At 36.3% G+C, this 26251-nt stretch overlaps 1 protein-coding gene across 2 annotated transcripts in view; it reads left to right on the top strand.

The window, feature by feature from the left end:
* SEPTIN10 (septin 10) overlaps positions 1-26251 on the top strand; it is a 67081-nt gene that overhangs the window by 30073 nt on the left and 10757 nt on the right. For both annotated transcript variants that reach the window (XM_047745220.1, XM_047745219.1), the window contains exons 2-8: positions 980-1048; positions 7639-7759; positions 8161-8356; positions 13743-13929; positions 17012-17173; positions 19411-19507; positions 20698-20866. In XM_047745220.1, the coding sequence (XP_047601176.1) occupies positions 980-1048; positions 7639-7759; positions 8161-8356; positions 13743-13929; positions 17012-17173; positions 19411-19507; positions 20698-20866 (1001 nt within the window). The remainder of the gene's footprint in view (positions 1-979; positions 1049-7638; positions 7760-8160; positions 8357-13742; positions 13930-17011; positions 17174-19410; positions 19508-20697; positions 20867-26251) is intronic.

The following is a 26251-nucleotide window of genomic DNA, read 5'->3' as shown; positions in this document are numbered from 1 at the left end:
CTTCTTTGGTAGGTAATAAGCTCACATTAGGGTACAGGTTGAAATGGCACCTCCTCCTACTTCCCCGCCATCTTGTCTCCCCCCTCTTCTAGAATTTTGATGGATTTGTGTCTCACAATTGGGTTCTTATTCACTTTGAGTTTATTTTTGTGTATGTTGTAAGAAAGTGGTCTAGTTTCATTCTTTTGTGTGTCATGGTCCAGTTTTCCCAAGACCGTTTGGATATTCTTTACTGCCTTGTCGAAGATTAGTTCACCACAGAGTTGAGGGTCCATTTCTGGGTTCTCTATTCTGTTCCACTGATCCGTGTGTCTGTTTTTATGCCAGAACCATACTGTCTTGATGATCATAGCTTTGTAATACAGCTTGAAATCTGGAACTGTGATGACTCCAGCTTCAGTATCCTACCCCCTCTGCCACCCCAACATTTCTTTGGCTATCTAGGGTATTTTCTGGTTCCACTATTAAGTCTTTTTTTTTTTTTAAGATTTTATTTATTTATTTGACAGAGAGATCACAAGTAGGCAGAGAGACAGACGGGGATGGGGTGGGGGGGAAGCTGGCTCCCTGCTGAGCAGAGAGCCTGATGTGGGACTTGATCCCAGGACTCTGGGATCATGACCTGAGCTGAAGGCAGAGGCTTAACCAACTGAGCCACACAGGCTCCCCACTGTTAAGTCTTTTAAATAAAAGTAATGTTCTTTGTCTTCCTGGTTATAAATGGGAGTTTACTCTTTTACGGTATTTTTGCATGTTTGGGTAAGTATGTTGATGTATATGTTGACTATTATATATTCTTTACTTTTGCATGTATTTATGCAGTAAGAAAATCATGGTTTTAAGTATGAGTCAGTCGTATAGATTGCAAGTCAAAACTTGATGATAATGATAATATTATAATTTCTTCTTAACATAGACATATTATTTAGATACAAGGTTTTTTGAACTAATATCTGTTTTAATTTTTTTTCTTTTTCAGCTCTTTCAGTCTCACATGCCAACAAAAACAACCTGTCTGTCCTCACAAGTATCTGATGATGAACAGAAAGTGAGTATATCTTTTAAATAGATCCATATTGTACTTTGCACGCCTCTAGGTTTTCAAAATAACTACTCAGAGACCTGACAGACTTTTGTTTGTACCTTGAATATAAATTAACTTCTATGTTGATTGAAATTAAAAATCAGTTTAAATAATTGTTGAGTGTTTTCAGTGTCTCTTTCCTAAGGGACATGAAGCAAATTAAAACTCTGGCTGCTTCCACCACATTCAGTAGGAAGACTAGCACTGCTTTAATGGGGCGTACTTGCAGAACTTGGTGTTTGGAGAGAACTCCTTTAATAACAGAACGTAGGAATTCACTGGATGGCCCTGTCAGATGGCTTGCCTGAGTGCCAGATCAGCCCTTAAAGGTTCTTCTAAGTGTGCCTGCATAGGAGGGGTGTGTTTAGGTAATTCATATTAAAATTTATATTTAAAAAGAGAGGTAAATTTAACTTGGTGAAAGGTGAGTTGATGATTCTTTAAACAGAAAATTGCAAAAACAGGTTAAGCATCTGCCTTTGGCTCTGGTTGTGATCCCCCGCATTGGGCTCCCTGCTCACCGGAGAGCCTGCTTCTCTTCCTCTGCTGTTCCCCCTGCTTGTGCTGTCTCGCTCTCTCTGTCAAATAAATAAATAAAATCTTTTTAAAAAAAATGAAAATCACAAATACTAGCTTGGATAATTCAGTAAGATTAAATTATTTTCTTAGTTCTGTGCCCATTAAGCCTCTTCTTGTTTTTCCTCTTCCTTCACACATGCTAAAGGCCCCCCAGTTTTGTGTGTGTGTGTTTTTTTAAGATTTTATTTATTTATTTGACAGAGAGATCACAAGTAGGCAGAGAGGCAGGCAGAGATGAGTGGGAAGCAGACTCCCCGCTGAGCAGAGAGCCCAATGCAGGACTTGATCCCAGGACCCTGAGATCATGACCTGAGCCGAAGGCAGAGGCTTAACCCACTGAGCCACCCAGGAGCCCCAAAGGCCCCACAGTTTTGATAAATTGTAATTTGACTGCCAAACTACTGTTCTTTTAATCTTTTTTCTCTCTTTGGTAATAGTAGTCTGCCCCATCTTTATCACCTGGCAGACCTTTGGAATTACTCTTTATCTGCTTTCTAACACCTTGCTCTGCTGAAACTACTGTCACAGTCACTAGTAATACTTTAGTGACTAATCCACTGAGTGGTCATTGCTTAATCGTCATTTTCTCTGGCCCCTCTTCACTAAATTGTGGTGACCACCACCACATTTTTTTGGAATGTGGTCTGTTAACATGACCCTAAAATCTTACAACTTTAGAACAGGAAGGAATTCTATAGGTCATTTAATTCAACTTTTATCTGATAAGTATGTGTTTATCACGTAAAAACTCTAGCAAGTATTACTCTAATCTTCTTGAACACTTTCATGACTAGGAAGCGTAGTGTTTCTTCTCTCTCAACAAATGTGACTAAAAGAGATTCAAAGGGTGGAAAAGAGAATATAGTATACTAGTTTTCTGTTGCCCCTAACAAATTGCTCTCTGTCATCCATACAAGAGGGGAGAACCCAACTATCAAATCCCCTTAAGGTTTCAAATCTCTTTCACCTGGAAGCTCCTGGTCCTTTTTAAGGGCTCACCTGATTAGGTCAGCCCCACCCAGGGTAATCTCCCTTTCTCAGGTTAACTGATTTTGTGACCTTAATTACACCTACAAAATCCCTTCATAACATCATGTAGATTAGTGTTTGATCGAAAAAATTAGAAGGGGCCATCCGTCTCGGGGTCCACGTTAGAATTTTATCCACCGTACAGTGTTAAAAGTGAATCTTTCTCACCTGTACCTCCCAGACCACTCTCTCAACTTCCAAGTCCATTCCCCAGTAATAACCACTCTCCATAGTCTGTCACTACCCTTTGAAAGATTTTTATCCATATTCATATATATGAGAATATATGAAAAAAATACTTTTTTAGTCAAATCACAGTAAATAAATCACTTAATTTTGAGACTTAGGCATATTGTGGCATATATCAGTAGTTTGGTATTCCATTGTATGGATATACTACATTTTATTTCTCTATTCACCGATTGTTGGGTATTGGGTTCTTTCTGGTTTTTGACTATTTGGACTAAAGCTGCCAAGAACATTCATGTGTATTTTTATTTACCTTGGGTACCAACAGGTGGAGTTTTTTGGTTGTATAGTAGTATGTTTTAACTTTATCAGAAACTGCCCACCTGTTATCCAAAGTGCCTGTACCATTTTGCTTTCACACCAGCAAATTTATCAGAGTTCCACTTCATAATATCTAACACTTGATATTATCAGGCTTTTAAATTTAGCCATTTTGGAGAGTGTTCAGTGATAACTTATTGTAGTTTTAATTCACATTTCCTTGATAACCGGTACTGTTGACCACTCTTTCATTTGCTTGGCTGTCTTTGTGAAGTTCTATTTGAGTCTTTACCCATTTTCTAAAAAGTGGATTGTTATTATTAAATCATTTGAATTCTTCGGATATTCTGAATATAAGTGCTTTGTCATGTATATATGCCAAATATATAATATTTTCTTTCAATCTGTGATTTACATATTCCTTGCTGATCACAAATTTTAAATTAAAAAAAAATTTTTAATTTTAATTTTAATTTTTAAAAAGATTTTATTTATTTATTTGACAGAGAAAGAGAGATCACAAGTAGAGAGGCAGGCGGGGTGGGGGGGCAGAGTAGGCCCCCTGCTGAGCAGAGAGCCCGATGCCGGGCTAGATCCAGGACCCTGGGATCATGACCTGAGCCGAAGGCAGAGGCTTAACCCACTGAGCCACCCAGGCACCCCACAAGTTTTTAATTTTGATGAAACATACAAATAGATAAATAATTAGATTGTCACAATATCATACTTCCTGGTGATTATAGCTTTATGATTAGGTAGTATAAGTCCTTCAGCTTTGTTCTTTTGCATAATTGTTGTAGTTGTTACTAATTGCCTACAGTTCCATATAGATTTTAGAACCAGATTGTCATAGAGTTGTCTTACTCTTTTTTTTTTTTTAAGATTTATTTATTATTTATTTATTTGTCAGAGAGAGATCACAAGCAGACGGAGAGGAAGGCAGAGAGAGAGAGAGAGAGGGAAGCAGGCTTCCCGCTGAGCAGAGAGCCCGATGCGGGACTCGATCCCAGGACCCTGAGATCATGACCTGAGCCGAAGGCAGCGGCTTAACCCACTGAGCCACCCAGGCACCCCTAGAGTTGTCTTACTCTTTTATTCAGTCTGATGATTTCCTTCTTTTTTTTTTTTTTTTTTTAAAGATTTTATTTATTTATTTGAAAGAGAGAGAGAGATCACAAGTAGGCAGAGAGGCAGCCAGAGAGAGAAGGGGAAGCAGGCTCCCCGCTGAGCAGAGGGCCCGATGTGGGGCTCGATCCCAGGACCCCGAGATCATGACCCGAGCGGAAGGCAGAGGCTTTAACCCACTGAGCCACCCAGGCGCCCCGATTTCCTTCTTTTAACCTGAAATGTTTAGACATTCATTGTCCAGTATGGTAGCCACTAGCCATGTGTGGCTATTTAAATTTAAATCAGTTTAATAAAATGTAGAAATCAATTCCTCAGTTGCATTAGTCACATTTGAAGTGCTCAGTATCTGCCTGTGGCTGGCTGGTGGGTTCCTGTTGCACAGCTCAGATATAAAACACTTCTACCATCATAGGAAGTTCTGTTGGATTTCACTGGTTTAAACCATTTACATTTAATTTTAGACTTGGCTAGGTTTAAGTCTGCCAGTTTGCTGCTATTTTCTTTGTCACATTTGTTCTTTCATTTTTCTTTCTTCTATGCCTTTTGGATTATTTTTATGATTGCATTTCATCTTTACTATTGACTTACTGTCTGTATCTCTTTGGCCTTTTATTTCTTTAAAATAGTAATTGGTATAGGCTTTACTTTATCACACATATCTTCAAACAGTATTATAATGCTCCATGTATAATATAGAAACCTCACAACAGTAGCTCTCCATTCCCTCTCCCATCTGTTATGCTGTTATGCTGTAACTATTATGCTGTAACTATCATACATTCTACTTCTCTGTGATTACAAACTCTGTCATACATTGTTGTTGTTGTTTTAAACCATCATATTTTCAAGAAATTAAAACTAACAAAAAAATTCTCTTAAAATTACCCACATTTCTACTTTTCTGGCAGTTTTCATTTCTTTTTATAGGTCTGATGTCATTTTCCTTTCTCTTGAATAACTTTTAACATTTCTTAATAGTGTAGGTCTGCTATTAGTGAATTTTCTTAGATTTTTTTGTTGGTCTGAAGATGTCTTCCTTTGACTTTCATTTGTGAACGATATTTTTATTGGTTATGGAATTCTAGGTTGTCATTTTTGTTTCTTTTGGCATTTTATTGATGTTCTGTTGTCTTATGGTTTGCATTGTTGTTTATAGAAACCTGTAGTCATTTTATATGTTTTACTTGTCTGTAATATGTCTCCCCATATTTGGTAGCTCATAAAGTTTTTCTTTGTCTTTGTTTTGAAATATTTTGCTCTAATGTGCCTAGTTATGGGTTTCTCTGGATTTTTTCCTGTTTGTAGTTTGCTAAATTGGATCTCTTAGTTCATGTTTAGAAAATTGGTTTTAGTTCATGTTTTAGTTCATGTTTAGAAAATTCGGTCACTATCACTTGGACATTTCCTTCCCTCCCCCAGTCTCTCCCCATCTTTTCTGTATGGCATTCCAATTACAGGTATGTAAGACCATTTGATATTGTCCCAGTTTTTTTGGACTCTGTTACAGTTTTAGTTTTCCTATAAGATATTTTTAGCTTGGATTGATGAAGATATTTAACTTGGATATAACTATTGAACAAATATTTCCTTCCATTGTTTGAACTGCTGTTAATTCTGTTCAGTAGGTTTTTTATTTTAGATGTTGCATTTTTCCTCCTAGGAATCCCATTTATTACCTTTTGTTGTTGAGAGTTTTCAAATCTCTTATAACTCGCCACCCATTATATCTATCTTCTTTTCCTGTAGGAAAAGAGGATTTTTTTTCTTCTTCGGCATATTTGTCATAGTCATTTTTTAAAGTTTTTATCACCTGATTGAATATCTGGTTCACTTGTGGATCTCTTTCTTTTGACTTTTTTCTCCTGTGGGTCACATTTTTGTGCTTCTTCCTCTATAGTAATTTTTTATTGTATAGTAGATGTTGCGGATGATACATTGTAGAGGTGCTGGATTCTTATTTCTTCTTCTGAAGAGGGTTGACCTTGGTTCTAGCAGGCAGTAAATTATTAGCTTGTTGCATTGTTCATGTTGAGCCTTAGTTTTATACTTTGTTAGGGCAGGTCTATTTCAGTTGTGTACTAGGGAACATTTCTGATTCCTGGGATGGGATCCTTACTCCTAAAATAGGGTTCATACAGGTTTTTAGTGGAAAGTCTGAAATGTTTATTGAGCCTCTTTAATTTACAGAGTTAAACTTCAAGCTCCCTGGGATGACATTCTTGAAAACTCTACATAGCTCCTTCCAATTTCCATTTTCCCCTTGCTAGGCTCCTTGTATTTCCCCTGTACTTGTGCAGTTCAGCAGTCAACCAGAGATTTGAGGGGAGTGCACTTGCAGATTTTGGACTCCTTCCTTTTTATAATTTTCTTCTTCAATTTTCAGCTGATACACCTGCCCTTATTTCCAACTTCTCAACCCATCCTGAGGTCTGTCTTCTTTGTGCAGTAGTGACTGGGGTATGCCTTCAGAAAGACCTAGAAAATGTGCATCTCACTTTACATGGTTTCCTACTCCCAAGAGTCTCATTCCCTCCAGTGCCCATTGGACTTTGGTTGCACTCCACTGACTTGGAAGAATAGATTATAAATGTTACTAGCAGGTGACATAAGTTACTCTGCCATTACTGGGAGCTAAAACTGCATAATGTATTGTGTTTTTTTCATGTGACTTTTTTTTTTTTTTTTACAGATTTTATCTATTTGACAGAGAGCGATCATAAGTAGGCAGAGAGGGAGGGAGAGAGAGAGAGAGAGCGAGGAGGAAGCAGGCTCCCTGCCTAGCAGAGAGCCCGATGTGGCACTCGATCCCAGGACCCTGAGATCATGACCTGAGCTGAAGGCAGAGGTTTAACCCACTGAGCCACCCAGGCAGCCCATGTGACATTTTAATGTAAAATTTAAGTTACCAAATACTTAACATAAACACCTATAATAACTTTATTCCATTTTGTGAGTGACTCTGCCATAGTTTACATGATTTCCTATTTTTTGGAAATCAAGTATTTGAATGTTGTAAGTAATGCTGGACTCTCATTGTATGAAGAGAATAAGAAATGTATATGTTTTCAGGGTTTGGAATCAGGTTTCTCACAAATTTACTTAATATGGTTGTATCTTGGTAAAGGTCTAATGATCATAAAATCTTTAGTTTCTTTGGTAAATTATATTTATCTTTTGAAATGTGCCTGCATCCTATTTTAGTAAAAGTTTTTTTGCTTTAATGAATTATAATTAAATTTTTAAATTTAATTTAAAACAATTTTAATTAGTTGTTTTAAATTATTGCTATTGTCTTTGTTTTCCTTCAGCAAAAAAAAGAAAATATTCGTTCTTTAACTATGTCTGGCCATGTTGGTTTTGAGAGTTTGCCCGATCAGCTGGTCAATAGATCCATTCAGCAAGGCTTCTGTTTTAATATTCTCTGTGTGGGTAAGTGGCAAACTCTTCCTCTAAATTATTCCTTTATATCCCTTGTGTTCTCTTCACTCTTGGAAGCAGTATGATGCTCATGTTATTAATTTGAGATCATGATTGCAGATTTTTTCAGTTACTTAAATCCTATCAATTTTTTCTTTGCTGTACTGCTTTAAACATTTTTGTTCTTTAAACATTTCAGTGCTTTCTTCAGAGTCCTGAGTAACTTAGCATATATACTCGCTTTTATGTTCTGCTAATGACTCAGTGGACCAGCCTTAACTTGTATGTCTTTCATAGACAACACAGTCTTTGGAATGTTTGAAATATTTGGGATCCTTGAAACCAATCTAAGAGTTCTTTTTTTTTCTCATTTGTCCTCTACACCTGCGACAATGTACCTTTCTTTCTTTCAGGGGAGACTGGAATTGGAAAATCAACTCTGATTGACACATTGTTTAATACTAATTTTGAAGACCATGAATCCTCACATTTTTACCCACATGTTAAACTTAAAGCTCAGACATATGAACTCCATGAAAGTAATGTTCGATTGAAATTGACCATTGTGAATACAGTGGGATTTGGTGACCAAATAAACAAAGAAGAGAGGTACATGTTTTCTTATTGTAATTGTCTTATTTCAAGACATTTGTCTTGTCTCAATAGGCATGATTTGGTTTTCTACTATGGAAATTCATATCGTTTCCTCCCAGACTTTAATTTTTTTAAAATAAATCAGCAATGTTTTATTCTTAACAAATTGACATTTTTCTACCCAGTTGTCTTAATTCTTTTTAGCATAATTTGACTCAAATTATTGAAATGTGTACTTGGGCAAAAATTGTTTTAATTATTTCCTCATATTCCAGTTTGGTGTATAATAAGTGATTTGTACTAATTTTGAGGCAGGACTTCTTTTGTTGAAGGGAAAAAAAAGTAAGACCTACAATGGCAAATATATAATGGCCGAATCCATGGTGCATGAATTTTTCTGTGTGTAAAATTCTAAGCAAATCAGCCAGGTCCACTATTAAGCATTGCAGGAAAAGTTTGATAGTTGAAATTATTATTTATATTTGTATTATGTCATTCTTTCTTCTATGGTATTATAAAGTGATTATAGATTGTGTATGAAATTCAAAATATGAAACAGGGAAATAGGTTGGGGTTAAGCAAGAACTTATTTTTTCTTTTTGAAATGCATATGTTTTCATTGTTAGAGGTGTATTTCTAATTTTCTAAAGTTTGATTTAGAGGGGAAATAGTTTGCATAATTGATTCCCTTTATGTGACTTAACGTGAGCCTTTCAGCACATTTATGTGGACTTTCCAGAAGATGCAGATTAGTGGTAGTCAAAGGCCTATGACAAGTTGCTTTAAATCTTCATAATTTCGGGGCACCTGGCTGGCTCAGTGGGTTAAGCCTCTGCCTTCAGCTCAGGTCATGATCTCAGGGTCCTGGGATCGAGCCCCGCATCGGGCTCTCTGCTCAGCGGGGAGCCTGCTTCCCTCCTCTCTCTGCCTGACTCTCTGCCTACTTGTGATCTCTGTCAAATAAATAAATAAAATCTTAAAAAATCTTCATATTTTCTTTTTTATAGTTTTCTATGTAGAGCTCTTATACATCTTTACTTAAATTTATTCTTAGATATTTGGCATATTTGATGCTCTCATAGATGATATCTTTTAGAAATATTTCATTTTCTATTTGGTGTTTAGAAATATAATTGATTTTGCATACAGTGACTTTTGTAAATTCTCTGATTAATTCCAAAAATTCATCTCTAAATTTGTGTAGATTTTCTATGTACGTATAATAGTATAATCTACGAATAGTAACATTTATATATTTTTTCAGTTCTTCTGTTTCTTTTAAAAAGTTTTATTGATGTATAATTTACACAGAATAAATAAAATGCGTTTTTTTTAAAGTATACAACTCAGTTAATTTTGACAAATACATAGTTTTCTAACTACTACCATGATTATAACATAGGAAATATCCATGGTCTGAGGTTCTTTCCTCACATGTATGTGCAGATTTAGTGCTTCACCACGGACTGGAGGAAACTGCTGTCTATCTAGATTATTAGTACTTTTGTTGGTGCAGGGCCTTCTATTCAGTGTCCTTACCTACCAGTTCTAGTTGCCTTGGCCTTCCTGACTTTCTGTTTGTCTCTTCAATTCAGTGAGTCCACTGGGCTCTGTGCTTTCTTGTGCTGTGCTCTGGAAACTTGTCTTCAGGCAGTAAGCTGGGAGAATCATAAAGCTTTTCTCATTTATTTCCCTTCTCAATGAACACAATTTTACACTGCCTGTTGTCAGATGTCTGAAAGACTTTTTTGTGTATTTTATCAAGTTTGTAGTTGTTCAGAGTGGGAGAATAAATGTAGTCCTGGTTACTTCATCATGGCTGAAGACAGTTTTAATTTTTCTTTCTTCCATTTTTAAAACCTGACTGTACTGGGTAGGACTTACAGTATTATGTTGGATAATTAGTGCTATTAGTGGGTATCTTTGCCATGTCCTGATGCAAAGGAAAAACTTTATTTTTTACCATTTATTATGCTTGCTTCCTTTTTTTAAAAAAGTTGGAATAAGGAAGTTCCATTGTATTACTAGTGAGAGGTTTTTTTATTATTATGAGTAAATATTACCAGACATTTTTTGTTTTTGCATTCTGTAGAGAAGATTGTACATTTTCTTTAACCTTTAACAAGATGAATTTTAGTAACTGACTTTTCATTGGTAAATTAGCCTTGAAATCTTGAATACCATTTTGTATAAAGAATACAAAATTAGAGTTATTTTTCTCTGAAGTGATTGGTGGAACTCACTAATAAAACCATCTCAGTCTGGAGTTTTCTGAGATTTTTAATTAATAACTAATTTTCTTTAATGATTATAGGCCAATTGAGAGTAGTTTCTCGAGATAGTTGTAATCTTTTTTTTTTTTTTAAAGATGTTATTTATTTATTTGAGAGAGAGTGAGAAAGCATGACAGGGGAGAAGGTCAGAGGGAGAACCAGACTCCCCATGGAGCAGGGAGCCCAATGCAGGACTCAGTCTCAGGACTCCGGTATCACGACCCGAGCCAAAGGCAGTCGCCCAACCAACTAAGCCACCCAGGTGCCCCTCGAGACAGTTGTAATCTTAACAGTGTTCCAAGAATCTGTCCATTTCATCCAAATTTTCGAAGATATTTATTTAAAATATTTGATAATATATTCCTCATATCATTTTATTGTTTACATCATCTGTGATGCTATCTTCATTTCCTTTTCTGTTTCTGGTTATTTGTGCTTGTTTTCTTTTCCCTTTGATCAGTCTCAACAAAGTTTTGTTCGTTTATTTGGGTTTTTTTGGTTGTTGTTTTATGTAGAATTTTTTTTTTAAATTTTATTTTATTAACATAATGTATTATTAGCCCCAGGGGTACAGGTCTGTGAATCTCCAGGTCGTCTATTTGGTTTTTTTTTTTTTTTTTTTGGCTTTATTATTGGTCTTCTCAATTTTATATTGTTTTTTCCCTACTTATTTCTGCTCTTATACCTATAATTGCCTTTCTTTGGGTTTTGATCTAATTTGCTCTAATTTCTCATTGATTCTCAGCTTTATGCTCTTAAGATTAAAAATTATTTACTGATTTTTTTTTTCCTTTGATTCTCATTCATTCTGGTTTTTTTCTTTTATGCTTGGTTATTTTTTTATTGTAGATTTCATGGTCTTTGGAAAAGTTTTTGCAGAGATACTTTGAGGTCTAAGATGAAGTTGTCTTCCTTTAAACAGATTTGGATATGTTTATGTTTGGCCACTATTGGCTTTAATACTCTGAGGATCCTTAAACTCATTTTATGACTCAGGGTTCTCAGCGTCAAAGAGGCACTGCTAACCTGGGCTTCGAATATGTGTGAGAGCAGACACTGTGACTTCAAGTTCTCAAGGGCTTTTTTTCCCCCTTTCTTTTTATTTTCCCTGATTCATTTAGTGCCAGGGCAACCTTTCCTACAGAAACTTGGGGAGAGGGAAGGAATTGTAGGTTAATTTCTAGTTCATTCTTACCCTGAAGGTGTGGCTTTTAGGACCTCCATTCAGTGTGGGGAGGCAATTTCTTAATAGACTCCTACCTGTATGGTCCCTGGGCTTTGATTTTTTCCTTCTTGTTCTGTGAGTCCTTTAGAAGTGAGGCTCAGGAGCTAGATTGACAAGTGGCCTCAGGACAAAACTAGCTCTGATGCTTTTAGTGCAGGGGTTAGTAAACTCTTTCTGTAAAGTGCTAGATAGTAAATATTTCAGACTTTGTGGGACTTACGATCTCTGTCCAAACTACTCAAAGCAGCCATAGGCAATACATACACCAGTGAACAGGGCTATGTGATACAGGCATCATCTGGACTTGGCCCATTTACTGACCCCTTCTCTAGTCTTCTGCTCACCTCTCTCAGGCTCCACTGTCTCTTCAATTTTGACCTGGTTAATTCCTTATCACTTTGGAAGTTTTTGAGGAGGTGATTTTTATATTTTAAGCCATTGTCTTTTGTTTCATTGGAAGACTGAGTATGCAGTGTATTAGAATTGGAAACCTAGGGCAAATTACTGTGGAAGAACTTCTAATGGTATGCTGTTTATTTAGCAGAAGATGTTTTGGTCTTCATTTATGACAAGTGTAATGCAGCACAGTCATGTAGAGGACTGTTTATGGCTATTAGGTCATAAAATAGGTCATGTTACTGATCTCCTTCGGGTCATTAATAAATGCTTCTTTGGATTTTTCTTATGTTAAATATGTACTTATAGATTAAGTTTTACTATTTTATCATTTTGGGGAGGGAATCATGTTGGATCACATTTAGACAAGTTTCCCAAGGATAGTGTTCCTGATAATGAATACTCGTGCTCCTAATACTCTCTCTGATAATGTTCAAAGTATAGGCTAGGTATTGTAGAGAACACAGAAGTATAAGATAACTGTCTCTGTTCTCACATTTGTTTACCATCTGCATGGGAAGAACAGGGTATTCTGCGAGATTAAAAGAGGTGATGATCCTTAAGGACTAGAAGGATCAGGCAACTTTATGGAAGAAGTCAGTTCTGTGCACATTTATTGAGTCCCTAGGCTTCTCAAAGTACATCTCCATTTGGGCTACAAAGATAATTATAAAGGTGTCCAGGGAATTTGACAGAGGAACTATTTGCTATTTTTTTTACTTGGAAAGTCAGGTTTACTTAAGAAGAGTAGGAAGTTGAATTGTGTAGATAATTTTTAGTATATCAGAATGAAGTGGAACATTCACAAAATAAGATGAAAGCCCATGTCCATGCAGTGTGGTATGATTTGCATCTTGAAGGATGAGTAGAATGAAATAGCTAGAGGGAAAAAGGCATGCCAGGAAGAGAAGTGATCTAAGCAAGGACTCAGCATAAAGTGTGTGTGCCTTTCCTTTATTTGTAATTAAAGATAAAATCATGCCTGCATTACTGGTTATTTTCATTTGATGTACGTCTTTCCTCCTTTCTTTGTTGCTGTTCTTCATGCCTTATGAATCTGATTTAAAAAGCAAGAAGTCATAGAATTTGACTTCAATGTCTTTTAGGTTATTAATACTCATGCCTTTTCTCAGTTGAATAATATGTTCAGTTTGGTTGTAGTTAAGTGCCTGGCCTCATTCAGCACTCTGGCAAGTGCCTATGGGATGGGAGCCCTTATCAGAAAGGGATGCAGTGTGTGAATGAATGTGAGAATGAGTGCATGTACCTTCATTCAGTTTCTATAAAGCAGTTTAAAGCACAGGTTGTACTGATGGTTTTAAAGTTCTACCTTTGTACATGCATATTCTGTGCAATTTGTTTTATTATTAAAGTTCTCTGTTTAGCAAAGATGGTAACTGTTTATTATTTGGTAAAAGTATAGATCTCACACCTTAGAATTACATAAATATCTTACTTAGGTAACATGGATATGCTGTATTAAATACTTGAATATTTATTTTTGCAGCTACCAACCAATAGTTGACTACATAGATGCTCAGTTTGAGGCCTATCTCCAAGAGGAGCTGAAGATCAAGCGCTCTCTCTTTAGCTACCATGATTCTCGCATCCACGTGTGTCTCTACTTCATCTCCCCGACAGGTCACTCTCTGAAGACACTAGATCTCTTAACAATGAAGAGCCTTGACAGCAAGGTGGGCTTGGAAAAGGACTCAATTTGTCATGCTTTACTATTTATTTTGAGCTTTTAAAATATCTTTATAATATATGTATATATACACACATATATATTTTACCTTTTATTCTGTGCATTTTTAGAACATTTGATAAGTTTCAGTGTTGGGTTATTTCCCAGAGAAATTCAGTTTGGAAGATGAGCTGCAAAGAAAATACATTAACATAAAATTTTAGTCCTTTTTTTTAAGTGATTAAATTGCATGCCAGAATTTATTTGACACTAATTTTACTTTATGATGCTACTAAATGAGAAGAAGTTCATTGACAAAGATTAAGGTCTAATGTTTCATCATGTGTTATAATAAATTGTTTTAATTTGAACCATCTAAAAACCTGCTTTTGAATTTCTGAGCCAAAGAGTGATGTATAAATTCAGGGAGCTATTAAAAAATAATATCTACAAATTAACTTACTTGGTGTTTTTTTTTTTTTTTTTTTAATCCATGTTAAAGGTGGTTGAAGACTGCTATCTGTACTGAAAAAACTAGTTTTCCTGTAACCTCTGATGGTGTGAGAAATGCAGTTTTCATTATACTGGCTAATGATTTTTTGAGAAAGGATTCAAGAAAAAGGGCATTCTGGCCAGTAATATTTTCTATATAAAAATCAGTATGGAAAAGCATAAAACTGCCAGTGAAGTTGTGATTAATTGACTTTTGGCTAGTTGCACAGTTCCCTGGCTTTAGCAAAAACTTGATGAAGCTTATATGGTAGTTTACTTATCTGATCAGATGTCATAACCATTTATCCAGTATTTTCATAGTTGAGTCTAATTATATAGAAACTCTTAAAATCAACATAAAACCAAGAATGTGCGAATTTTTCTTAGCTAGAGAGAAGCAACATGATGTAATCTGTATAAACAACATAGAATTTGGTGTCATTGGAGGCTGGTTTTAAATCCTGGCTGTGTCACTGATTAGCTTTGTGTTCTTTGATAAGTTTCTATAGCCTCCTGAGCTTCAGTTTCCTTACATCTAAAATAAAAATTTAAGGAGAATAACACCCTACTTCAGGGGGCAGATGTGAGTGTTAATTAAATTGATAGCTTGTCTTTTGTTCCTAAAAGCAGAATACTCCTCTGCTTGAAATGAAAGTTACCTTATGCAAACAGTGACAGGTTACCATCAGTGTGAACCATCTTTTTCCCTGCTCCTAACATACAAATAAACATATGTACAGCTTTCAGTGTAGCTTTCAGTCTGTGATGTACCCTGCCAGCCTAATTATAGTGATATTCTTGGCTAGGAATGCCTGAGGTACTCCCCAACTATACTATTCATAGCAAGCCCCACAGACATTATCCCCAGGGCCAGTACGTGGCCAACCCTTGTGGCTCTTACTATGATCTCAGGATACACTTCAGCCAGATTCCATCAGGAAACTTTGAAGGACAAGGTCTGTTACAGGTCCTAGAGGGTACCTGGCATGCTGGAAGGCCACACAATGAGGTTGAATGTGATCCTGGGCTCTGCCTTTATTAGGGTTGAGCGTCGGGTGTCTCAGATTTCATAAGTTCACTCTTTATTGGCAAATTTAAAACATAAGAGTGGGATTAGGGCATGCTCAAGTGGTCAGTTATCCAGGTCACCCAGGTTTTTTAAAAGGAAAATGTTATGGGTGGAGGTGGCTTTGTGCCTTATCCGGTTTTGCTAGTAGCTGTGTCATCTGGCTGGCAATATGTTTATTCGACATGGATGTCTTTGAAATGAGCACCTTGACAATCAAAGCTTAATGTCTGACAATTATATTACAGAGTGCTTTTGCTATTTACTGTGGAAGTAATTATAAGATGTTAACTTGGCATAATTTATTGACAGTCTAAGTATATAATATTGAATCCAAGAACTTGGCATCAAATTTGTATGCACTTTAACTAATTTAGCATGAAAGCTGTTTACCCACTATTGCTGGTGAGTTTTCATGGGTAGATGAGAAAATCTTTATTTCCTCTGGAGCATATTTATAAGACTAATAAATTGAATATACACAGTAAGTGTGGAATTGTAGAAGAGCAAGAAATTTAAGAATAGAATTGATTTTTACTTTTCATTCTGAAAATTACATTGATACCTCACTCTCTTGATACTAGTTAGCCTGAAATTTTTCACTGAAACCAACTAAATAACCAAAAAACAAAAAACCCTACAAACCCTAGATTTGTGGAGACCTCAATCTTTTATGGGACTAATGTTGCAAAGATAGTCTTCATGACCCCAGAGTTTTTCCTTTCTGGCCAGTGATAGGACTTTAAGCCTGAAAAAGTCATGAACACTTTCAATTGGTATTCATAAAATTTCCTTTCTTCAACATCTAGGTAGGAGTCTCTCACAACAGAGTACAGATTAGATGGATTCATTGGGAAGGGGATCTGCCAAAATGAGAGGAAGAAGGAGAAACTCGCCTGCTTCATAGTTTTGCAGAAGGATCAGTTACCCTGATTATTAATGCTTAGATTATTAAGAAATAAAAAATACTTAGTGAATTCAGCAGGTGATCTCAGCTTCCTGCTTACATTTTGTATGTGACAGAATTATAAGAGACTTTGAGAAAGAGAAGAAAATGTAAGATTTCTAACCCTAAATTCAGATGTAAGATTAATCTTGTAAGAATTCTGCTTTTTTAAAAGCAGTTACTATTAAGGCCAGCATCTATAGAAGTGATTTGTGTAGGGGAATATGGTGACAGTGACGGTCAGCAATTATCTAGGTTAGGAGTTGGCAAGCTTTTTCTGTGAAGAACCAGGGAGTAAATATAAATACTTAAGGCTTTACAGGCCATATGGTCTCTAAGGTAACTGGTTATCTCTGCTATTGGAGAATGAAAGTGGCTATGGATAATATGTAAATGAGTGGGCCTAGCTGTGCTCTAGTAAATCTTAATTTATATCAACAGACAGTGAACTGTACCATAGTTTGTTCATTCCCAGATCTAGGTTAGGGAAGTTAGTCAGAGACTGAGTGGTTTTGAATGAAAAACTACAGAATTAAAAAAATAAATCTCCAATTACGATATTTTGTTTTTCTTTATTGTTGATAGGTGAACATTATACCAGTGATTGCCAAAGCAGATGCAATTTCTAAAGCTGAATTACAGAAGTTTAAGATCAAGCTCATGAGTGAATTGGTTAGCAGCGGTGTCCAGATATATCAGTTTCCAACAGACGATGAAACTATTGCTAAAATCAATGCTTCAATGAATGTAAGCTCCTAGTTGAATGTTAATTTTGTTTACATGTGAAAAGACTAATTTTATTTATTTATTTATTTATTTATTTATTTTTTAAGATTTTATTTATTTATTTGACAGAGAGAGATCACAAGTAGACAGGCAGGCAGAGAGAGAGAGAGAGAGAGAGGGAAGCAGGCTCCCTGCCGAGCAGAGAGCCCGATGCGGGACTCGATCCCAGGACCCTGAGATCATGACCTGAGCCGAAGGCAGCGGCTTAACCCACTGAGCCACCCAGGCGCCCCTATTTATTTATTTTTTTGAAAAGACTAATTTATAAGTGACATTTCTGCTAACACACTTTCACTTGTGTCTTCCAAAAAGACTTCACACAAGGTGAATTTTCAATAAGTTCAATATAGGAAAATGTTTTATTTTCTAGAGTTGGAAAAAATATATGAGAATATATTTACTTTCACCTAAACAAAATGATACATTGGGAAGGCTGGGATTTTCCTTTTGTGGCACCATGTTTACTAATTGCCTTAGAAAGATGCCTTTTGTCCTATCTTTAAAAAACATTTGAAGTCTTTCTATTCTCCTTTGGAATGCTTGGGAACTTTAAAATCTTTAAGGACATATTTCTGATCTGGTATTTAAGCTCATCCTCCCTTACAGCATCACATGTACATATTAAACATTCACATAACTTTTCTTTTCTTTTTTTTAAAGACTTTATTTATTTATTTGAGAGAGAGAGAGAGAGAATGAGAGAGAGCATGAGAGAGGTCAGCTGGAGAAGCAGACTCCCTGCCAAGCAGGGAGCCCGATGTGGGACTCGATTCTGGGACTCCAGGATCATGACCTGAGCCAAAGGCAGTCGCTTAACCAACTGAGCCATCCAGGTGCCCCAACATTCACATAACTTTTCATCTAATATGACTAAAGATGGCTAAGTTCTTTGTGATACTTTCTTCAGGCTACTAAATTTCTTAAATATCTGGTTATATTTTGAAGGGTCATTGGTTTTAACTTAACCATATGTTCTTGTGGGAGATATTAACCTCCCTGAGAGTGTTAACTTACCTACAAAATTGAGTTAATACCTGCAGTTGGGTTGTTGTGAGGATTTAGTCTTTGTTCAGTGCCTAACACAGTGACATTCAGTGGTTCATGCCATTTCTCCTTTTCCTTTTCTGATTTTTCATTAAGATACTTTAAATATATAAAAAACTGACTAATGTAAATGAAGTGATCTCAATACCCATGTGTTATTTTGTCTTTAAATATAATTTTATTTTTTGTGCCCATTTGGAATAATTTTTCAGAAAGACACAATTAAGACACGTATCAGTTATTAAAAATTAAACATAATACTTATTACTTAAACATTAGACCTTTCTCCTGTATTAATTCTCACCTTCAGACAGACCAGTCTACTCTACTACTGTTCTCTAAATCTAGCTATTATGTATTTGTTCAAAATCTTCTCCTTAAGTTAGTTCTTACTCTCCTTGGTCCATTTCTGGTTTGGGTTATATCTTCCTGCTCACAGTGATTCCTCATTCCTCTAAGTTTATGTAACATTTTAGTACCTTTTGTACTAGTTTGGGACTTAAGTACCATTTTGTATTAGTACCATGTATCTGTGCACACATTAAACATAGATATATATTTTAGTTATTCATTTGGTGTGTGTAAGTGTGTGTATGTGTGTGATTTCCTCAACATTATCTTTGTCTTTTAGGGCAAAGATAATATTGAGGGAAATGATACCTATACTAGAATTTTTTTTTTTCCTATAGCATGATACCTTGCATGTGGGGGATGCTCAATGATTAATTTTCTTTACGGGGCCTGAAATTTACTCTTATAGAACAGTTGTCACATATTCACTGCCAAGTTTTAAAATTGGAGGTATAGGGATGCCTGGGTGGCTCAGTTGATTAAGCATCTGCCTTCTGCTCAGGTCATGATCCCAGGGTCCTGGGATTGAGTCCCCGCATCAAGCTCCTTGCTCAAGAGGGAGCGTGCTTCTTTCTCTGCCTGCAGCTCCCCATGCTTGTGCTGTCCCTCTCTCTGACAAATAAGTAAAATCTTAAAAAAATAATTTTAAAATAAATAAAATCAGAGGCATAGCAGATCATTTGATTTTAATAACTTTGCTATTTAGTACATTTTCTCTAATCTGTTACTTTCATAAAACTTTTTTAGTTAGTAGTTTATCATAATAGTGTGAGATATGATTTGGTATCATGGTTCCTTTCCAGGGACATTTGCCATTTGCTGTTGTAGGAAGTATGGATGAGGTAAAAGTTGGAAATAAGATGGTCAAAGCTCGCCAGTACCCGTGGGGTGTTGTACAAGGTAAATGAGATGAATGATGACTGGGAAAACGCATGTCACCTAACAGTCTGAAAGTTGCATTCAGTGCATTCTCTAAGGTGATGCTTATTTTGGGTTATGATTTGCTTATCAGAAGAGTGGCATGTATTCTGTTTTGGCCAAGTATGTGGAGGCGGGGCTTTCCCATTTTCTTTATTATATCACACACATTTTGTGCCTGGTATGCCAAGACATTCAGAAAGTGGGAAGCACTAGACAGAACAGAATTTGAGTATAAATACTAGTGTTTAAACATGATACATAAACTAACAACTAAAACATAATTCTAGGCACAATAAACCACCTCGTACATTTATGTATTTCCAATTATCAAAGTATTGCCAACTATTTCCAAAACCAAGTCACCCAATTAAAATTTTTAGGGTTTATCTAGCCTTGTAATGAATAAGTAATTAGTACTCTCTGGTTCATTCATTTACTTGTAGTGCTATTAATGGGAAATGGATTACCCCTATTAGTACTGGTTTCCTAATACTGCTGATTTTTTAATTGACAGATTTGTAATTAAAAGATATTGACAAAACTTAACATTTTTAATTTATAAAAATATAAGAGTAGTAATTGTACTTAAAACTATTGGTTACAGTTACATAATTATTTGTAGTCTTCCAGTCACCATAACCCTAGAAGAAGGACCATGTAAGGAGAACTAAGTATATTTATTCACTAATTTTGAATGGTGTCAAACACAACATCATAAATGTGGCATTATATATAAAGAGTTTGATAATTATAGCATGTACAGATGGTATCTTGAGTATGTAGAATTACTACTTTGAAGTTTTAGTAAAATAATGTTACAGGGTCTTTTTAAGCACTTTGTAAAATGTCCTAAGGATGGTTTGTAAAATGCTAACAAAATATTAGTGAAATAATTGGAACATATTGGTGACATAATATAATGTATTTCTTTCCTATTTATCCATTGCCTACTAAATTTAAAGAAGTTTCCCAATCTGTTACATTGCTTATAATTCAGTGTGTATAATGCAAGAGTTTCTTCCTTGGTTACTTACATAAAACAATCATAGGTGTTAGACTGATCATTTCACTGTTATTTCAGATGTGTTTTTATAGATTCTTTCATTCACCAAGCACTGTGTGCCAGGAATTAAAAATTGGTGTTGCTGTTTTCTTGTTTTTCTGGTTAGTGGAAAATGAAAACCACTGTGATTTTGTAAAGCTCCGGGAAATGCTCATTTGTACAAACATGGAAGATCTGCGAGAACAGACCCACACTAGGCATTATGAACTTTACAGGCGTTGCAAACTGGAGGAAATGGGCTTTACAGATGTGGGCCCAGAGAATAAGCCGCTCAGGTAACGGGATTTCTGTGAGAAGCCAATCAAAGAGGAAGTTATAGAGGATTGTACCTTGTTTTATATCCAGGATGTTGGAGAATGTGGTTTTCAGAAACTTGGCAAACCATGAAGTAGAATCATTTGCTTATGATTAATTATTGTGCTTCTCAGATCATTTGAGGCCTTCTTGCCTTTGAAGGGTCTCTAATATTTCATCTGATTCTAAGAGTTTAAGAAAGAACATAATGGCAGAAGCCCATGATCTCAGTACATGCTGAAATGAATAACTAAAGGAAAAGAATTCTCATTTGGTTTTATATTTGTATTTTTCTGAAAAAGATAAAAGTATATTTATCTGTTCTTCTAAGAGAAAGTTGGAATGTGAATAATATTAAACCAAAAAACCCGTGCTTTTTAGCTTGATGAAAGTTTGGAATGACTTAAACTTAGGAAAATGTCTTCTAAAGGAAGAATGAAAGTGATTGTAGGGAGTCAGGGATTAAACTGTTTCTTAAAATATTCCAGGGTAGTTATAAGAATTTTAGAGCCTGATGACCTTCTTGTTCAGTAATTACAGCATTCAGTGTTATAAACTTGCTGGTAATTTTATGTGGCTTTCCATTCCTGACTTGTTTTTATTAAGATATGTAAACATGAAACTCTAATCCTTACCTACTACATCAGATTTGATACGATGTAGCATTCCAGAATAGGTTTTTTGCATGGAGGATAGTAGGAAATCTTCAGGAAAAAACACTCTAAATTTAAAACACTGTTATGGAACTAAGGATTTCTTTTCCATTTCATTATTTGCATTTTGGTCATTTCCCTGACTCTTAGTATTTGTACTAGAGTAAACACAAAAAGGAGAAGGAGAACATTATATGAGTGATGCAATTGCATCTGACCTTTAGAAAGATTTAATCGTAGATGAGGTTAAATTTTTTAAGTTTTTAATCCATGGTTTTAATTAGGTTTTTTTTTTAGCTCTAGTAGTATGATAAATTATGACATATCATATATCATCATGATAAATCTAGTAGTATGATAAAAAATAATTATACTTAACCCCTCCTCACCAATTTCGGACATGCTGTGCTTTTGATTATAGGCCACTTCTTTTTTTTTTTTTAATTTTTATTTATTTATTTATTTATTTGACAGAGATCACAAGTAGGCAGAGAGGCAGGCAGAGAGAAAGGAGGAAGCAGGTTCCCCGCTGAGCAGAGAGCCCGATGCGGGGCTCCATCCCAGGACCCTGGGATCATGACCTGAGCTGAAGGCAGAGGCTTTAACACACTGAGCCACCCAGGCGCCCCTATAGGCCACTTCTGATAAAACTATTTTCTCTATTGAAGATTTGGCTTCATGTCTCATTCTTTCAAGTCTAAGGGGCAATTCAGAGGTCTCAGTGTACATTAGTAAGACACGAATACTGAGTGAGAGCAAGTGGGACAGCCTTTGAAGTACTCTGAGAAGAGGGATTCAGGTTGCCTGGTGGGTCAGTCATCAGGCATCTATGGGAGATTAAGAAATGCAGGTTCAGAATTTCTATGGATAGAGCCTAAGAGTCTGCATTTTTTTTTTAAGATTTTATTTATTTATTTGACAGAGAGAGATCACAAGTAGATGGAGAGGCAGGCAGAGAGAGAGAGAGAGAGAGGGAAGCAAGCTCCCTGCTGAGCAGAGAGCCCGATGCAGGACTCGATCCCAGGACCCTGAGATCATGACCTGAGCCGAAGACAGCGGCTTAACCCACTGAGCCACCCAGGCGCCCTAAGAGTCTGCATTTAAGTTAAAATTTCCATTCACTCATTTAACAGATACTTGCTGTTTGTCTCCCATATGCTTTCACACACTGCTGGTCAGTGGGTATGTAAGCACTGTGGGCTTAAACAGAAACTGCCTTACAGAATTTCTGGGATGGAGGTGGGAGGAGGATCCTCTGCCCCTTTGTGGAAAATAGAGTTGGGGTGCTCACACAGTAGTCCTGGTGAGACCATAGAGACTTGGTAGTGTAGAGGTGGTCAGAAGCACATTTAGAACATGTAATTTGAAGGTAAAGTTCCTAGGACTCATTGATGGTTTGGATATGGGCTGTAAAAGGACAGAGGAATCAAGGATGACTCTAGTCATTGAGAAATGACCTGAATTTGGCTAAATGGTGGTAATGTTTACTGATATGAGCAAGACTGGGGAAGGTGTAGATTTTAGGGGTTATGATTAATAATTGAGAGGTTTCAGACATGTTAAATTTAAGTTGCTTATTAAATATGCCAGCTTATTAAATATGGGGGCACCTGGTTGGCTTGGTGGGTTAAACATTCAGCTCTTGGTTTCATCTCATGTCATGGTCTCATGGATTGTGGGATGGAGCTCTGCATTGGGCTCCACACTCCGCAGGGAGTCTGTTTTGAGCATTCTATTCCTCTGTCCCTCTGCCCACTCATACATGTACATGTGTTCTCTGTCTCTCTCTAAAATAAATAAAGCTTTTAAAAAATAAATATTCCAGTGAAGAGTTTCAGTACGTTATTACATAAATGAATCTGGCACTTAGGGAGAAGTTAAGGCTGAGATAATAATTTTGGAGTCAGCAGTAAGTAGTAATATGAAAAATCATAAACTTTTATTTTATTTTTTAAAAGACTTTATTTAACAGAGATAGAGCCAGAGAGCACAAGCAGGGGGAATGGCAGAGGGAGAGGGAGAAGCAGGCTCTCCACTGAGCAGGGAGCCTGATGAGGTGTTCCATCCCAGGCTTCTGGCATCATGACTTGAGCCACCCAGGTGCCCCCAAATCATAAACATTTTAAAAGTGTCTGCTATTTGCAAAGCTCTAGGCTAAGTGCTGGGGATATAATACTGAGGAAGAGCCTATAGACCTGGCTATCATAGAGTTTACATTCTTATTGGGGAGGCCAAAATCAAATTGCACAATTAATCACAGTTGTGAAATGTCCGCTAAAGGAGAGATGGTATGTAGTGGGGGAGGGTTTCCTGACTTAATCTGGAAAATCAGAGAAGATTTTCTTGAGGCAGTTACTGTTTTGAGCTAATAATTTGGGGAAATCAGAGCAAGACATGAAAAGACTGCACGCAGAGAGAGAATGACATCTTCAGAGCTCTTTAAGAACGTCAGCGCAGCTAGAGAGCAGAGAAGTTGGGGGCATAAGATTGAGAGAACAGGTAGGCAGTAATCAAACTGTGGATCACCTGGTTGGGATTTATGCTTTTCTTCAAGGGAAAGGCAAAACCATTCAAGGAGTTATCATTACCATATTTACATTTGAAAAATCACTTTTAGCTATAATGCAAAGAAAGTATTAAAGTGGTATGCAGAGATGCTTAGGAGAGACCAGTATTGCTTGGACTGAAGTAAAAGTGGTAAAAATAGAACTGGATGTGTTTGAGACATATTTAGAAGATGAAATTGAAAGAACTTAGTGACTGGATATGATGAGGTAAAGAAGCAGGAAATGCCAGAAGATGCTGCTTTAAAAAAAAAAAAAAAAAAAGGCTTCTAGTTTCCTGGTATTATGGTTTCATTGGCTAGGTAGATGGTTGTACTTTTCCCCGAGACAGGTTATCTCTGGAAGGACTGGCTTTTTTGTGGAGCTGCAGTGATGGGCATGATGGAGCATAAGCTTGGTTTGGGACCTGCTGACTTGAGTTTCCTCTGGAACATACAAGTGACAGTGTTCCACTTTGGGTATTTCTCTGGAGCTCAGGGGAGAGGGCTGGGTCAAAGTAATAAACTTAAGAGTCATCAGCATTTAGATGGCTAACAATGTATGAATAGGGATGAGATTGTCTAGAGAGAGAAGTATGTCTGAAAAGTAAGGTGCCTTGGAAACAGACTTGAGTCACTCTAATATTTGTCAGCTGGAGAAGTAGATAGAAAAGATTGAGAAGTCTTGGGTAGAGGAAGGAAGTAAGCCAGCAGTGTCATGTCTTGGAAGCCAAGTCAAGAAGGTTTCAGGGAGAAGTCAGCTGTGTTGAAGCTGAGGATCAAGTTCTTGCTATAGAAGTACAGCAGTGTAATAAAATCCAGTTGCTTCCTTTACAGCTCTTTGAAAATAATGAAGACCACTCCTCTAAAACAAAAAGGGCAATAAGTTCTATGAAAGACTACATCAATCAAGAATTACAGATTCAAAAGGAAGCCTTAGAACAGGTAGAAACCAGTTTCATTCTGTGCTGGGAGTGGAGTGAATGAACTGAAACCATTTCCAGCCTTTTTTGGTTTCTTCTTGACAATTTACAGCCTAGTCCAGTATGCCTGGCTTAGGACATGTACCCTTTTTGTCTTGGCCAGAGTGGAAATGAATCTAATTAATTGTCCCACCAGACTATATCCCCAGGGGGAAGAGGTAGCTCTCCAAAATTAATCAGGCTAACAATACCAAAAGGAGGTATAGGTAGATGGTGGACATTCAGAATCAAAGACTGCTTAGAACATCCATGTTTTTTAAAACATTTCTTTAGTTCGGGGAACATCTACTCACTGATCAAATGAAGAATGGAAAATTGGAAAATGGAGATTCTTCAATTTATACTAGGTAACAGATTGGGTAGGGAACAAGCAAGAAAGGATGGGGAACTAGATCTTAGTGTAAGGGAGGCCTCTGCCTGCCTGTGTCTTCTGCCCTTCCTAGGCTGCTCTCCTTAAGAGAGAAGACATTTTTTATTGGATTTCTTGAGTCAGGCACGTCAGAATGTTTCTTCTCTTGGTGTTTTACTTGCGAATAAATTATTTGGTAAAGCTTCATTATAGCTTGATGTCTTAGGAAGGTTCTACAGTTTCAAGAAGTTATATTCTGTTTTCTGGGCAATATTTTCCATTTAATTTGGTGTATACCTAATAGTAGTCACTCTGATTTGGTTGAAAGTTCATCCCTCAATATTACATCTATCAATTAAAAAAACAGTTATATAAACTTGTTGGGATGACTTTTAATTCTCTTTACTACCCAGTCTTCTTTATTGCCAGACCTTCAGCTTGTTTTCCATTTCCATTTTATTGTGAACAGTTATGTGAGTCATAGTTATTGTCCTAATCTCTCAACACTACTCATGTGCTTATCATGAGGTCCCAGTAAATGGCATTATACTCTACTCTAACCTTAATTAACTGATCTTTAATTATTAAAGCTAGATCAGAAATGGTTAAAAACCTTCTTAAATCCCTAAGTTATTTTAGATTAACATAACCATTTTCATTCCCACAGTTAATCATCTTTAACATTTAAGTACAAAATCACTGCCTTTTGAAGTGTTGAGGGACCTGTAGTTTTGAAAGGAAGATTCTTGTATTTTAGAGTTAAGTGTTTGACTTAATTTTTTTGTGTTGTAAAATTTGTGTCTTTGGAACTCTCAAGAAATAAATAACTTTCTGCATTT

The sequence above is a fragment of the Lutra lutra genome, chromosome 9 (assembly GCF_902655055.1).
Source record: "Lutra lutra chromosome 9, mLutLut1.2, whole genome shotgun sequence".
Classification (NCBI taxonomy): domain Eukaryota; kingdom Metazoa; phylum Chordata; class Mammalia; order Carnivora; family Mustelidae; genus Lutra; species Lutra lutra.
Note: the sequence above shows the minus strand (reverse complement) of the source record. Positions and strands in the feature narration are given on the sequence as shown.